Raw genomic sequence first — 16,148 nt, 5'->3', positions numbered from 1 at the left:
CTAGGTACATGCAAACAGACCTAGGTTCCTTCGTCTCTTTCCCCCAAAGAGTGACCAATTGGATTGTAGTATTCTTTAGCACTGGTTGACAGTCCTTCCTTGTGTCTCCTTGTCGCCTTCCTCCCCAGGAGCACATCTACAAGCTGATGAAAAGTGACAGTTATGCCCGCTTCCTCCGGTCAAATGCTTACCAGGACTTGCTGCTGGCCAAGAAGAAGGTATCTTTGGGAAGGGCAGGCTTGCCCTTCTTAGCACTGTTTACTCTTGCCTGCTGCTTGCTGCTGGTTTGAAATGAGAATGTCATCCCTTGGGTTTTGTTTCCTCTTTTCTTCTTTCCCTTCTCTGTCTGCTCCCATTCTAATGGAAAACAGTTAGGATGGTCAGCACCCCAACCCCACTGCTAAGTCCAGGGTGGGACATCCTGCCTCCACATCCCTATTGCCTCTGTCTGCATGTCCCGCCCATGGCAGGGGTGGGTATGTGGGGTGACAAAATGCCAAGGCCACAGTGGCTCAGCACAGGAGCACGGGGCTGACAGCAGCACCTGCAAAACCCTCAGGACACTGGAGAGAGCCCCTCACTGCAAAGTCCAGACCCCTCCCCTCAGACTTCTCTCCCTGACCAGCCCAGAGATAAGGATGAGGCCACGGTTGGGGCAGCTCCCTCACTGGACAGAAAGTCTTGTCAGTATCAAGAGCACGGTCCAGTACCTGAAGTCATCCTGGGGTTTCTCCCTCCTGGACGCCCCTTCCTCTCCCTCACCTGCCCCACCGTCTTTTCTCTCTTAACCAAGAACTACCTGTGCCCAGCTCCTTCCTCCTCCTCCTCTTTAGAACTCAGCCATGGTTTCTTGCAGCCCGTGGAGTGATGGATTTGTGGTGCAGGGGCCCTCAGCATGCAGGGGAATAGGGTCCAGGAAGGGAATGGAGGGCAAGAGAGAGGGCTCCTGGTTTCAGTCTGCCTGCCCACCCTCTGTGCTTTTCAGCTCTGATCTGAGGCCCATGTGTGGTTAAGTGTGGCTCAATTTGCATAAAACCCCATGACTTCTGTGCCATGCCACTTCAAAGCACATGCATCCCTTTCCCCTCCCTCCTGGCTTCCCAGCGCCAGACCCTAAGCACATGGTTGCCCATCCCACACTCTCCTTTGGGCTGCCTCTCAGCCATGCAAGCCTTCTCTCTGTGTGCCGTCACGCTCATGTGCCAGGATCCTGTCTGCATATCTGGTAGGGACCACACAGCTCCAGAGTCCCTTGCCCACACAGCTCCTGCCGTTGCGTACCCCTGGGAAGAGGCCATAGTCTGAGAAAGGGTAGAGGACTTCTGGGGCATCCCAGTTGTCAACAGCTCAGCTCTCTGGGCTTCCTGCATCCCTCCCCCTCAGGTGTGGCTACTGTGATGGACAGTGTGGAACCTGGTCCCCTGTCAACTCCTGCTGGAGGATGTCAATGGAGAGGCTCCTTTGGAGGAGGCTGACACCACCAGACATGGCTCTAATGCCCATTTTTTCTAAGAACTAGAGGAAAGAAAGGTTATAGGAACTTTTGATATCTCCAGCCCAGATCTCATGGGCAAAGGTCAAAGAAAGTTTTCCTTGTTTTCTGTGGCTCAAGACACCTGACCTGATCACAATTTGGGGACATTTTAAGGCTCTAGCAGTGTGACCAATCTGGGCCTGTTTACATACCTCAAAGAGGAGAAGCTAGAGGCCATTCATTCTCCTTGTGGGTTTCAACATGAAGGAAAAGTGTACCCAAACCGTGCTGAGACCCTGGTGCCTGCAGATCCTCCCTTCCAAGAAGAAAACCTCTCAGAGGAGGTCATCGGAGTGAGGAGGGAACAGGCAACCTGCCTGGTAAAAGTTCCTTAGAATGATCCTCCCAGCTCCCGAAGTCAGGGATGTTCTTGAGACAGGAAACCTTTGCAGAAACCAACGTTTCAATACCGAGGAGTTGCTTCCCAGAACAGTGACAAAACCTACTTTCTTCTATTTCTTCCTGAGAGTCTCCAGGTACGGATCTGATCTGTAACTCAGCACTTTCAGGTAGGCCTAGAGTATTCGTCTGATTTCAGGGGTGGGCTCACTGTATCCAGGTGGTAAAAGGTATGTGAGATTCACAACCCCAGCGGAGAGAGGGGGAGTATGAATCGGCCTCGTTTTTCTGCTGAGAACTGACCTGGACAGAGTCTTGAGGCACAGCCTCTTTTCTAATATTTTCAAAATCAATGATGATAGTCACACTGAAGAACAGGTTCTCAGGGGGCAGGTGAGCTGAGTCCTGAGGGCTATTTTAGGAAACTTGTCCCAGTGACGGTTTTCCAGGTCAGCTCAGTGACCAGTGCAAGGCAGAGGAGCCCAAGTGAGCCAGACCAGTGGCTGCCCTCTGTGAGCCAGAGGCCAAGAGTGATAGACCGAGAATGGCAGCTGCAGGGCCAGGACTGGCCAGGCTTGAGCCAAATGCATGCCACCCAGGCTGGCCACAGGGTTAAAGCTGAGTCTTGCCCTCCCCAGAATGGAGACTTGGTATGGTAGCCGGGGTCAAGCATGAGTCCTTCAGTTTCTAGTGCAAAAGCAAGCTCAGCCCAACTCTCTGGTGGTGTGTCGTTTGTGTTGTATTTTCCTTCTGCGACCTTGTATCTGTCTTCTGGCAGCCGGCTGAGCTGACAAGGGGCCTGGCTGCCAAGGACGCCCCCGACTTCATCCACACAGACAGGCAGCTGCGTGTGGCCTGTCCCCTCTGCTCTCAGCACAATCTGCAGACCCACAGATACCTGGCTGCCTGTTTAGCTCCCTCATTTCAGTTATTTGCTGGGTGTATGTGTGCGTCTATGTGAGTGTGCGCACTCTCCGAACTTCTCAGCCTCAGGCTCAGGACCCTGGAATGGGGCTCCAGGATACACCAGCAGGTATTTGGGCAGTCATTCTACTCTCCCGGAACCCCTGAAGGTAGGAAATGCAGGGTGAAGGGAAGGTCAGGAGCACCCCACACCTCCCTTCCTCCTGTAGTGGAGGGAGGCTAAGCCTGGGAGGACAGTCAAGGGCTTTGCCTCTGCTCGCCCCTGTTCTGGGCTCCCCAGCTAAGAGCTTCCCACGGTGGTTTCTGAGCTTCCTCTAGCCTGTCCTGCTCACATCTTGGCAGGTGTTATGTCACCTTTTGGATACAGAAAGAACAGTTCCTGTTTCTCAGAACAATCCCCATTGTCAGAAGACTTATTGTCTTCTGAGACCCAAGACCCTTTGTCCATGGCAAAGGCCATGAGTAGACCCTCCTTGCTCTAAGGACACAGAAGGAGGGTCATTAGGAAGTCACTGAAGTTTGCAAATTTTCTGGCTGCCTCTGGGCAGGGAAATCGCAAGAGAGAAAACAGTCTTAACCCAGACTCAGGGATGAGTAGACGACTTCACTTCCCCAGCGGCCACTTCCTGACATCCCTCCCCTCCCACACCCCGCTGGCCCTCAGAACTAGTCTGTTAGGAGTCAGGACTTGGAGCCCCCAGGGCCCCAGGGCCTTGGTGCCACAACCACCAGGACTCCTGCCTGTGGGCACGGCAGGTTGAAAGCAGCAAGCAAGCTGCTCAAACCCACCAACTGCGGTCCTGTGCAAAGTCGTGATGGCTTCTAATCCAAGCCCCACAGTGCAATTCACGGTCCCTGGGGAAGCAAACCCTCTTCTCTGCTCACTGCTCCAAGGAGGCAGCACCGTTTCTTGTGGGCTTCTGTCTTCTGTCTCTCCCGTTGACTCTTCCAACGGCACTGGCTGCTTCTCTTTTCCCATTTTTCACCCCATTTTGCTTTGGTTTTTGTTATTCTTTAGCTGCGGCTGCTGCTGTTTGGAAACCATGTGTAAGCTGAAGATTTTTTTTCCTGTATTTTTCTCCCTACCTTTTTTTTTTTTTTCCTAAAGCCAGAAAGTGAGCAAGGTCGTAGAACTTCCCTAGAAAAGTTCACTCGCAGTGTGGTAAGTTCAGTCGGTTTTCTTCCCTCCAGTTTTCTTTTGATTTTGATTTTTTCTTTTTTTCCTTTGGTCGTTGTTTCCTTTCGGGTGGGAGGGAGTCCAGTGCTTTCTCCCTTGACTCAGCCCTTTTCTTTTGCGAGTGTCTGCAGCTTCTATTCTAGGGATAAAAATGCAAAAAGAGCGAGCAGCTCCCTCTGCAGAAGGTGCACACTTGATCACCCAGCCTCAGGCCTGGGCATTTGATCGTGGGTTCATGGCTTTGAGGGCCTGCCGCCCTTGGGGCTGTGCAGTTTGTGCATCTTCTGCAGCAGCCCAGGGAGAAGCCATGGAACTATACCATGAAATAAATTGGCTCAGAACCATAGCTCATTCAAAACAAAGCCAAATTTCCCTCTGTGAACCCTGGCAGTCACGCCGGTGTGGGTTGCGTGCTGATGTTGCTGTGTAGGCAGCTTTTGCTGTGTGCAGAAAGCGGCCGTGCTGCATGGGTCCCAGCGCTGTGGCCTAGCTGGCGTGTGTGTTAGTCGCCTCTGCATGAGTCCCCTCCAGCCCCCATCAGCCTCATGTTCACAGCGGGCCAGGGAGAGGAGGGCAGTAGCTGAATACCTGCGCCGTCTGGGGTACTCCCAGGGGCAAGGTCCTCACAGCCTCCTCAGGCCTTGATTCTGACAGGGTGGGTCGAGATGGGCTTCAGGCTCCTACAGTTTCATGGTCCGCCCCGCCTGGAGAGTGGTAGAGCTCCCGTAGCGGCACGTCAAGATGGCCGTGGCAACAGGTGGGAGTGGGGAGTCCGTGGCTCTTCCTGGGCTGCATGGCTGAGACATTCTACCGTGCTTTGTAGAACAACACGGGCCAATCTCCTCTTTCCATGCTGGTCACCCCAAAATGTGAACATCGAGCTCAGTGCACAAGAAATAGCCAATCCTGCTTAATCACAGGGCCCTGCCTGTACCATGAATAGCAAACTGGAGGGAACCAAGATCACAACCAGGGTGCAGGGGTCCCACCCAGGGAACTGTCCACATTCCCTTCCCGAAGGGCGGCAGCCCAGTGATACTGACTTGCCTTTGTTCCACCTCTGCTCAAGAGGAAAGTCCTTGTAAAATCTGACTACTGTGTGACTGGTATGCATATTTCATCCTTTTGAGATTAAAAAGTCTAAGGATCTCAGGTTGAAAGCAACCTAGTCACTGACCTGTCATAGCTAGATGCATTTTAAATGCCTTTAAACATTGTCTTCAATTTGCTACATGTAAATGTCAAATAACTAGGTGGGTATTAAAAATTGGTATTTATACAAAAAATTAGCTGGGCATGGTGGCGCGTGCCTGTAATCCCAGCTACTCAGGAGGCTGAGGCAGGAGAATTGCCTGAACCCAGGAGGCGGAGGTTGCAGTGAGCCCAGATCGCGCCATTGCACTCCAGCCTGGGTAACAAGAGCGAAACTCCATCTCAAAAAAAAAAAACAAAAAACATAAAAATTGGTATTCATCCCTTCCCTTCCTCTGTCTTCCCTCTCCATGGCTTTCCCTCGTGAGAAATCAGAAGGTACAGAATACAAGGCCTGCAGGTACCTCACCTGTCTTCATGGCTGGTTTGCCATGGCCGTGTGGCTCCACACACTGAGAAGCTGCCACGGGCTGTCAGAGGCAAGGCCTCTGGGCCTTCACCCATGATGGCCTGAGAGAAGGTAGTGGGGTCCCATCTCTCTCTTTTGGGCCTGGCTACTCTGTGGGTAGAGGGTGTTTAGGGATTTTGCTGACAAGCCAAGAGTGCCTGTGAGTCTCAGGTACAAACTGTACAAAAGCAGAGCTCTGACAGCCCCCAGAAGCTCTTCAGGGTGACCGCACAGGCCAAGGGTGAGAGAGAGGAAGCCGGGTACTTGAACAGGATGTCCAGAAATTTTCGCACTGCTTTTCAAGAGAAGTGAGTATCAGGAAAGGCAAGAACGGTCTCGCCGCAGCTCTGTGAGGAGCATTTATTGATTTCCCTTCATCCCAAAAGTGATGTTGGCTCCGTGGTTCTCCAAGGTCTGTTAGCAAAGCATTTGGAACAAGAAAGCACCAAGTCACCCCCAAGTGTCTGAAGTGGACACATGGGGAACTGACAAAGTTTCAGGGTGAACTGAAGGAGTCTGGAGGGTATGGATAAAAGGCCCCAACTTAAAATAAAATACCCAAATTCCCTGCTGTGCCTTTATGAACAAGAGACTCAACAGGTGATGATGTATTTGTAATTTGGGGTTCCGTTGGAGATGGATTGCCATTCATTCATGCTCCTCATGCTCTTGGGGTGACACCATACCCCCACAAGATGTGGCTAAGTTTGGGGATATGGCCTACAGCTATGGAAGTTTAGGGATATGACCCATGTGTTGGCGCTCAGATTACTTAAGACTGGAATGCAGGAATTTCATCTCAATAGCCCAGTGGTCTCATCAAACAGAACTAACTAACCAATATGCCTCGCAATCTGATAGCCGTTCTTTGAATATCATATGCATAAAGTATTTGATTTATCTAAGAGAACATCCACATGAATGTTTCATCTGCTGTGTACTGCAAACTATAAACTAAATGAAGGGCTCGTTCCTGACATTCCGTGTTGCTGGGAGAGAAGCATAAGAACATGACCCACGTCACGGGGCCAATCATGGAAATGGGGGAGTGAAGCTGGGCAGCGCACGGACCAAAGACGGGAGGCCAGCTGCCATTTAGGATTAATGAATGGCAAAAAAAAAAAAAAAAACTATCCAGGTGATTGGATAGATCATTCAGCTGGAGGCTTGTCAAGACTGAATCCGAATTCAGAATTTCTCCCCAGAAAACGCCAATGTCCTTTCTTTTTTGGTAGAAGACAAACGTGGAAAAAACAAATTGTTTCCAAGTCTTAAGCTGTGCCATGTCATAGAGGGATTATCTGTTAAGAACACACATGCCCCCTTTTCCATGAGATCCTAAGATGTTTGGTATGGTTCACGGTTTCTTTAGGGCCATGTTAGTTTGGGTGCCGAAGAGGCCTGGCACTCCCCTGCCAATGGAGAAAGTGCTGGGTGAGCTGCTCTTTCCGATGCAAGCTTCATTCCATGTCACTCAGGACTTGGACATACAAAGCAAACCTCTGGGGACCCTGTGCCAAGTATCCTGTCATTTTGTGGACGGAAACCACACACCCTGCTCATTTGATCAGGAAGGCCCAGGTTCTGAGCCAAATGTGACTGAAGTCCACGGCGGGGTGCACCTAGCCTGCAACACACATTCATCCAAAATGGAAAACAAGACTCCCTCTGGTGGGCCCAACCCCACAGATGCCCAGCTGGCCAGGCAAAACACAGCCCCAAGTGAGGCTGGCGTCAGCCTCCCTGGGTACCTTTGTCCAGGCGCTCAGTTCAAACTCACCTACCCTCTTGAGAGCTTCATCGGCTCCAGCCTTGGGCACTGAAGACAGGAAATGGGTTGCTGGTGCCAGAGCAAGACTGGAGGCCATGGAGGAGAGGAGAGAGGAGGACCAGGCGTTCATCCACCTCCTAAGAGAGCATCGAAGTTTCGCTTTGCCAAGTTGCTCCTTGGAATCGCGGCAGCAAGGGCCGGAAGCTGCAGAAGCCTTGGCACGTGATGGGTGGCATCTCTGCGACAGGCTTTCCTGTCCTGCCTGCCAAGGAATGCAGCAGGCAAGTCAGATGGGGAGCGGGAAGCTCAGGGAGCCAGCTGCCACTCAGCCTCCCTCGCTCCCTCCTTCCCTCCCCCTCTTCCTTCCTCTGCCAAAAGCCAAGGAAGAGCTAATGAGAGCCAAGAAGTCAGCAGCTCACCCACACGCCCAGCCCCAGGCAGCTCTGCAGAGAGAAACCCCCAGCTCTAGGCCCAGGTGCTGACCGGAAGTGGAGGGCTGAGGCTGTCAGCAGGGGAGGGGAAGGCAGACAACCAGGGCAGTCAGCCGAGTGCTCCTGCCTGCCCGGGGAGGGCGGTATTGTTCTCCCCTCTTCAAGGTTTCCGGGTGAACAGTCACGCAGCACCTCGGTGGAATGAGTTCCCAAACACCTAGACTCAGCAGAGTCCCCAGAGGGCTTTGACCTCAGTTGAAATAATCTTTTCAGGCCTCTGGCAAGGGCCAATTGACTAAAAATCTTTTCAAGGGGTTAGTTTTTATTGCGAACAGTCCTTGGACTCCTTTGGGACTGCTGGGTCGCAAACATTAGTGCCAGCCTCTCCCATCTCAGAGCGCTGAGATTCAGCTGCAGTAAAACCCTGGCCCTGGCTGGATCTGGAGGGAGACATCCATCAAAGTGGGAGGGAAAGCATGGAAACCTGCCTCAAGCAGCGAGGCCAAGTCCTGGGACTCAGATACCGCAGAAGCCACCGTACAGAGTGTCTCCTGCTTCCAGCCTCAGCTTGCTAGCTGTGTGACCTCAAGCAAATCACTAGCCCTCTCTGAGCCCTAGTTTTCTCCTCTGACATGACTTGGACTGGGTCATCTCATCCCTTCCAGCTAGGAGTATTCTGCAGCTCTGTGCTTCCCTCTGTCCTGAGATTTCTGAGTTATATGGCTTATTCCTTAGAATGGGAGAGAAGCTACCTTCCTGCCCAATCAGTTTCCTGATTTGGAAGTGCCTGCCAGCCTATAAGGCTGGGAGATAAATGTAGATAGAGTTGAGTTGGGTGTATTTACAAACCCTGGACATGCACTGGCAGGGGAACTGAGTGCCCCACAGGCCTTGCTGGGTTGTTCAGGCTCACTCATATATAGTGAGTTGCTGAAGGCCCAGGGAGGACTCACAGAGAACAGGATGAGTGCCCCACACCGTGTAGCCTCACCAGTTCTGCATTCCCCGCCCTTCTGGTCTGGGTGCCCAGCTGTGTGTGTGTCAGGTGGGGTCAGCTGGGTAGAAAGGTGGACACCGGGGTGGGTGCTGCCACATCACTGCATGCATTGTGGGGGCTCAGGGGCCCTACAAGTATGGGAAAGGATGAAATGTGAGCATTTGGGAATCTCAGCACACACTGCTGCTCACCTGCTACCAGGCTTTCTGGTTCCCTAGGGAATCCGGGGCCAGCTTGTTGCTGTCCTCTTTTAGAGATGGGAAATAAGGGTACGAGAGACAGTGTTACCTTGTTTACAATCAGTGGTGAAGTCCATGGTAAGGCCAGGTTACAGCTCCTCCATACTTCACTTTTTATCTCGGCCCTGGGAAATTAGGAAAAGCATATTTACTATTATTATGTAGCTGGAAAATGAAAATGTAAGTTTTTTTTTATAAACTGTAAAATGCAAAACAACAGACTCAGCAAGGCTGGTGGGTGCAGAGAAGACACAGTGGCAAAGTGGTTCCCCACGGGGTCGACAGGGAAGAATCTCGAGGCTTTGATTTATCCTAAAGGGCCACAGGTTGGTTGTCATTTTTGAGACACTGGGCCCTAGACCCTGGCATTTCCCTTGGAAGGAAAAAACCCCAGTTGTTCCCGCTGATAATTCAACCTGTCAGCCAAAAGAAGCCAAAATGCCCTCCCCACAGAGTGCCCACTTGGAGAAAAACCCCACTCGTAACTGAGCTTCTGGACACGTGGGGCGATCGGGGCCCAGTGGGGGCAGCCTCTCCTGGCCTTCCCTCACCAGCCCTCCCTCGCCCCCTGCCCAGGCCCTCTCCTGCCTTCCCCAGACCCCAGTGTGCCAAGCAGTCAAGTGAAAATCAAATCCTCTGAAGGCAGAAGGACACAGCTGTGTGTTTACAGCCACTGATTCAGATCCAAATCGCATACCCGGCCAGTCTCCAGCAAGGCAGGCTGGGGGCAAAGTGTGTGTGTGCCAGGCAGGGATCTATTTCAGGAGGTGACCTGCAGCCCTTCGCCGTGGCGGTGGCTTCCTCCCACCCCCTCTCAGGAAGGCGCTCTCACTTCACAAGCCGCCAGTGGGGTTGTGGGGTCTTGGCCTGCTGCTCGTCACATGTGCAGTCAGACCCTGGTGCCATCCCTGTGCAGTCACATGGGAACTGCGTGGGCTCCCACCTGCCTGGTAAGAAGGCGGGGAGTGTAGGACCCCCCCCCCACAGGATAAACCATGGGAAGGTGAACCACACAGGAGACAGGATGCCCACCTCTGCCAAGAGCAGAGCCTGCCTCAGTCCCATCTGGGGAGCAGTGGCACTGCAGCAGAAGGGGCCAGAAAGAGAGCATCCAATGGCAGGAGCCGGGCAAGGGGACAGCACTGCCAATGTCAAGGTCAAGGAGAGGAGATCCAACTCTGCCTGTGGTCCAGACTGGAAAGTTCAAAGAGAAGTCAGAACACTTCAAGTCTAAGGACCTCAAAGGCTAAGAAGTAAGACCTCCATGGAAGTCCCCCTAGAACGAGCTCCTGATGGAAACCACAGGGGATGCTTTCCCTTTTTAAAATATCGAATGAGTGTCCCTAGTTCGAGTTAGGAAACCATGACATTTTGGAAGGAGGGCACGATATCTGTCCATAGGTAGGAACAGCTTGTAAGATGTTGCCCTCCAGCTGAGTGGCTACATGGGACACTGCTGGCAGCAGGCAGGGTCGCTTAGAAGAGCTCAGAGCAGTGGGATTTTTAGTTTTGTCATGTTTGCCCAAAGGTGGATGGGAGAAAGACCCTTGGGTGTTTGCTCAGTGGCTCACCAATGGGTTGGAAGCATGGGGTCACCCTGGCAGTGGCAGGGCCCACAGGGCAGTGGTTCTTCCATGTTCTCTAATCATGGTCAAATCACATCAGCTTGAGCAACAGCACCATGGCCACAAATGGGAAGGTGCCTCGTTAGTGTAATATTTGGCAGATTCTCTCTACACACACCATGGCAGTCTGGCTTACTGTAGAAGGGTAACCTTAAAAAATACATGCCCTGCTCCAGAAAAAAACCACATGTGGCCTGTTAGAAGCACAATAAGGTTGAAAGCAATGTCCACTCCTGCCTCCCTCCCCCTGCTCACCTCCACTTGCCTCCGTTTGCTCCTATGTGGGTGAAGTGAGTATATTCAGTGTCTTCATGGCAGGTGAGAGGGTGAATGAATCCATCTATGTCTGCTGGAAAGGCAGTGTCTGGTAGTGGGCCACAAGGGTTCAGCCATGGCCCATCGAACATCCTTTTTGATGACCTGGATGAAGAGACAAACCTTCCAACCACATTCCAATATCCAGAACTCCAAAGTGTGGCTCATTTGGTAGATAATGGAATTATATTTGGAAAGCATTTCCTGCAGCAGGGATGATGGGTCAAAAACAGCCAGATAACGTTTTATCAGGTCATAGTTAAGGGGCTTTCTTAATTTGGTTTCTCAACCACAGGATAGCATTTGTAGCCTTTCCTAAAAATCAAGTAAAAAAAACAAGTTCTTGGGTTGTCATTGACTACAAGCTTAGTAGTAAAAGCAGAATGCAGCTGCTTTCCAAAGGGCAACTTTAGGCTCTATATCAAAAGTGGGATGGTCAGAGAAAGGAGAAGTGTTCCATTGCTTTTTGTCACTCTAAGCAATATTAAGTCTTTGTTCTAAGCCCCCACATTATTGGGAACGTTAACATCTAGAAACAATTCAGAGAGAAGAACTAGAGAGAGAAAGGGACTCTGGAAGCCATGTTGCAAGAGACGGAAGTAAAAACGTCTAGCCCCCAGCAGACACGATGGCCACCGTGAGCTCTCTGCATTTGTCTTCCAGAGTGGACACTTCTCGATTGCTCCAAAGAGCAAGGCTGGAACAAATGGTTAGAAAATAAAAAGATACTAAAAATATTCTAACAATAACAAGATATCCCAACTATGGACTACATCCCTTCAAATTAACAACGAGCTCCCTGGCTCGCTGTTTAGAAGGTGAATGGCCAAGGATAGTATAGAGTAGGTTTCTACACCAGATCCCAAGATCTTTGTTTTGCAACTGGAATTCTATGCTGCCCCAAATAGCTGTTAAATGGATCTTACTGCATTTCATTCTGTGATTTATAAATAAGTGGTAGAAAAGGAGAATGAATTATATGGAGGGAGTTTGCCAAGATCAGAGGGGAGGGATCTGAAAGACTCAGACTAGACTCTGCCTTGAGGGAGGAAAAGCCACACGATGACACACTCAAAGCAAGGGAAACCGTCAGGAAGTGGAATCACTGCCCTTCACATGTCATCCTTGCTTTTTTTTTTTTTTTTTTTTTTTTTTTTTTTGTCATTTGCTGCCACAGCAGCTGAGCTCTGGGCAACAGGGCTTTCTCTCCCGAATGCCTGAAAAGAGGTCAGTGAGTGGAGGACACAGGCGCCCGCTGGTACAGGGCGCTGGCAACCGTGGTGCAGCGAGCCCCAGCACAGCCAGGGTGGCCATGTGCCTGGGGCGTCCTGGCCCGAGGTTGAAGAAAGCTCTTCCTGTCATAGTTCCCATCTGGAAAGGCATTTTGTTGAAAGCAAAAAGGATCATGAAGTCAATTGCCTTTTACCCAATGCCAGTTGCAGACTTCAGGTAAATGAGTTGACATCAAAAACACCTGAGCTGACTGGGTGGTGGTGGCTCATGCCTGTAATCCAAGCACTTTGAGAGGCCAAGACGGGCGGATCACCTGAGGTGAGGAGTTCGAGACTAGCCTGGTCAACATGCTGAAACCCCATCTCTACTAAAAATACAAAAATTAGCCAGATGTGGTAGCAGGCACCTGTAATCCCAGGATTTTGGGAGGCCAAGGCGGTCAGATCACCTAAGGTCAGGAGTTCCAGAGCAGCCTGGCCAACATGCTGAAACCCCATCTCTACTAAAAAAAATTACATTAGCCAGGCATGGTGGTGGGTACCTGTAATCCCAGCTAATCTGGAGGCTGTAGCAGAAGAATCACTAGAACCCAGGAGGCAGAGGTTACAGTGAGCTGAGCTCACACCACTTCACTCCAGCCTGGGCAACAGAGCAAAACTCCATCTCAGACAAAAACAAAAAACACCTCAGGCTGGCCAGGAGCAGGGCATACCCCCAGAGACCTCGGCCTGAGGAGAAACTGTCCCCCCATCCCAGCTCCCCTCCTCTGGGGCCCTGCTGGGGGGGCCTTGTTCTCAGCCCAACTCAGGGGAAGGAAAGGGCTCCCATGTCACATTCTTTCCAGCTGTCCTAAGAGCCACCAGATTGCCGGTGATACTCCCTCCTCTCTTGGGCTTCACCAGAGCTGCTTTCAACTCATCGTGGATTGTATAATTATGGTGATTACAGCTTGTGGCTTTTTTCCTCTCTTCATCTTTTGCTTTCAAATTCTTTGAGGCCTCTTATTAAGCATGGCAATCCTGGTAAAGTCAGCAAAGTTTTAATAAGACACTTCTTACAGCTAAAGAAAGCCCAGTCAGGGTTGATTGCTGCTATGTTCCCTCATATATTCCATTAAAACCCTATCAGGCACAGTTGGTGCCTGGGTATAAAAGGTGGGGGAGAAGGAGGGCAGGGAGACAGAGGGCGCCTGTTCTTAGTCACAGGGCTGGAGAGCCATTCCACACCATGCCCCTGGCCTTTTCCATGTGCACCAAGTGTCAAGTGCATCTGAGCCCCCATGCCTGATAGGAAAAGACAGACTGTCAGACAAGGACCGAAAGCCTGGCCTTAACATCATAGCAGATTACACTGGGAAAGGAAGATGGGACATCCAAGACAACACTCAACCCAACCTTGTCATCTGCAGCAAAAGTAGTGGGGGATTTCTGACCGGTGCTCTGCCCTGGTTAATACTGGAAGGTTCTGAGGCATCCATAATCCTAAATAATTAAAGCAATCACTAGCCTTTGAGTCATTACGATCCTGTGGTTTTACACCTGATAGAGGTTTCCTTGGTAATGATTCAGCTTCAGATCTCATTCTTGGCTAGCAATCATAGCTTGCTTTCTTGTTGTTGGTTTTTGTTTTTGAGACAGAGCCTTGCTCTGTAGCCCAGGCTGGAGGGCAGTGGCGCAATCTCAGCTCACTGCAACCTCCACCTCCAGGGTTCAAGCAATTCTCCTGCCTCAGCCTCCTGAGTAGTTGGGATTACAGGCCTGCACCACTACACTCAGCTAATTTTTGAATTTTTAGTAGAGACAGAGTTTCACCATGTTGGCCAGGCTGGTCTCGAACTCCTGACCTCAAGTGATCTGCCTACCTCAGCCTAACGGGCTGCATGAGCCACCATGCCCCACCGTAGTTTTCTTAAAGAGTTATCAGAGTTGTAGGAGATCATGAGTGTGGGTTGTATGTGTAAGCAGGCTCATCCAGGTTTCCTTTATTTCTGTATTCCCTGGGACTACACAGATGACAGCACAGGGAGGTGCATCTTGCCCAAGCAGGACTGTGTTTCTGAGAGGCCCCTGATTGGCTGCCCGTGGCTGACAGTCCCACACCCACCAAACTGCCTTCTACCGTGCAGGTAGCCAGTTACCACACTGCCCATGTGTCAAAAGAGCAAGGAGCTGGACTGCGACTGAGCAGCACCAACCACCTGGAGCTAAATGTCAAAAACCTGACAGGGACATTTCCTCTAACTGCATTCTCATCCACTACCGAAGATGGCCAGCTTGTGTGACCTCTTGAGAACCACATCCCTTTAGTACCCACCAGAATGCACAGAAATAAGCTAAGTTTGGTCAGACAACCCCAACTGAATCCCTTTTCCTCCACCTGATAGAAGTATATGATCCTGGGCAAGTCACTTGCATGCCCGGTGGGTACAACAAAGCCCACTGCACGGGGAAGAGACTGGCATTAGATGAGGGCGTGATAGCAAGCGCCGCCGTTTATCGGGAGCTCATGTGACAGCACTGTGCCGTCCTGGCTTCACCTGGGAGGGACTGCGGTTCTACTCCAGCTCTATCCCTTAGCTGTGTGAATTGCACAGCTTTTCTAAGCCTCAGTTTCCTCATCCATAAAAGGGAAATAAGAGTAAGTAAGTAGGAATAAAATTCACAATGTGCTTAGCACACTGCGTACGGTGTGTGTGCTTAATAGGTATAGCTGTTAGAATTAGTTTCATCATTATGATGTTATTTGCAGCCAGCTCATACTTAGCTCTGCACTTATTACCTTATTTAATTTCCAACAGTATTCTGCAAGGTTGGCATGATTATATCTATTTTGTGCTTGAGAGTGGGTATGTGGGTATCTCATATGTGACAGTGCGTGCAAAGTACATTTATTACAGAGATGAGCTCATGGTAACTACTCGATAAATGGTAGCTCTTATTGTTGGCTTATTTTTAAACTCAACTCAGAGAGGTAGTTTTTCTGCATTTCCTGGAAATGAAGGGACTGTGGTGCCCAGCAGGCCAGCTCCTGCTCTGCGGTCAATTTCCTGGAGCCCTAAGCACTTCCCAGGAAGCTGTGGGAGCCACAGGGCTTGTCAGCCTTTTGTGAGGTGATGGGAGGTGGGGAGGGCCAGCGGGCAAATGGTGCATGTGTTGTGGGGATCTGGCATTTGGCCCCTTACTGAGGTGCAGGACCTGAAGATGCCCCCTACTACCAGACACAGATCAGGAATGGGTCTACCCATGATAAGAAGATGAAACCTACTCCTCCGAATGTAGCCCCCCACATGAGAGAAACACTCACCTCTCAGCTGTCTGCTTGCCTGGAGCCACCCTGAGCAATGCAACCTCAACAAAGTCTAGTTGCTCCATCGGTCCGACAAACAGAGGTTTCCAGTTTTTAATCACTTGTTCCAAAGCGAGGTAGTGGAGGAGTCAGAAGCAGGGGATGCTTTGAAATCCCTTGATAAACCAGACCCCTGGGGTGGGCATTCCTACTGCCTATAGTTCCGACAGAAGCAGAAGTGGAGAAGCCATTTCCACGGAGGTGAATAAATGGCTTTTTCATGGGGGAGGATTCCGTTTTTATGTATGTATTTTAAGGTGAATGCTTTAAGTTTGCAGTATTTGTCAGAGTGGCATCTTAGGAGCCGATATAAAACTCTACAGCCAAACAAACAATTGCCTGTACACCTTGCATGAGATGCTTCTCTAAGTGCCTGTGGTCTAAACATGCACATGAATGCATACACAGGTGCATGTGCCGGCTGCCTGATGTCCGCCTCTGTGTTCCGAGTATGGTATGTGTAGAATCATACGCTGCAAACCTGCAGGTGTCTCTGCTGCATGGATTGCATGCCCGCTGCAGCTGTATGTGTGTCTGGGCAGGGCTCCTCTAAAGCCACAGGTCTTCACAGTTTCAGCTGGATAAGTTATTCTTCACTTCCCTTCCTAAAAACACAAT

At 50.8% G+C, this 16,148-nt stretch overlaps 1 protein-coding gene and 1 long non-coding RNA gene across 12 annotated transcripts in view; one reads left to right on the top strand and one right to left on the bottom strand.

Annotated features, from left to right (window-relative positions):
- Positions 1-16,148, bottom strand: part of LOC116528489 — an 85,894-nt gene that overhangs the window by 26,084 nt on the left and 43,662 nt on the right. Inside the window, exons 2-3 of the long non-coding RNA XR_004259061.1 lie at positions 10,893-11,057; positions 8,965-9,137 (exon numbers count right to left, since the gene is read on the bottom strand). This is a non-coding gene — a long non-coding RNA (uncharacterized LOC116528489). The remainder of the gene's footprint in view (positions 1-8,964; positions 9,138-10,892; positions 11,058-16,148) is intronic.
- The window catches only part of RGS6 (regulator of G protein signaling 6), a 627,092-nt gene that overhangs the window by 601,346 nt on the left and 9,598 nt on the right, over positions 1-16,148 (top strand). For 3 of the 11 annotated variants that reach the window (XR_004259060.1, XM_032245707.1, XM_032245708.1), the window contains exons 16-17: positions 129-218; positions 3,910-3,959. Coding sequence is in view for 10 of the 11 variants with exons in the window: in XM_032245707.1 (XP_032101598.1) it covers positions 129-218; positions 3,910-3,939 (120 nt within the window). In the remaining variant the exon portion in view is untranslated. Of the gene's footprint in view, positions 1-128; positions 219-3,905; positions 3,960-7,367; positions 11,289-14,310; positions 16,140-16,148 lie in introns of those variants that run through there. The other 8 variants (XM_032245702.1, XM_032245699.1, XM_032245703.1 and 5 more) reach the window with 4 other exon arrangements.

The sequence above is a fragment of the Sapajus apella genome, unplaced genomic scaffold (assembly GCF_009761245.1).
Source record: "Sapajus apella isolate SASKATOON/1434 unplaced genomic scaffold, GSC_monkey_1.0 scaffold59, whole genome shotgun sequence".
NCBI lineage: Eukaryota > Metazoa > Chordata > Mammalia > Primates > Cebidae > Sapajus > Sapajus apella.
Note: the sequence above shows the minus strand (reverse complement) of the source record. Positions and strands in the feature narration are given on the sequence as shown.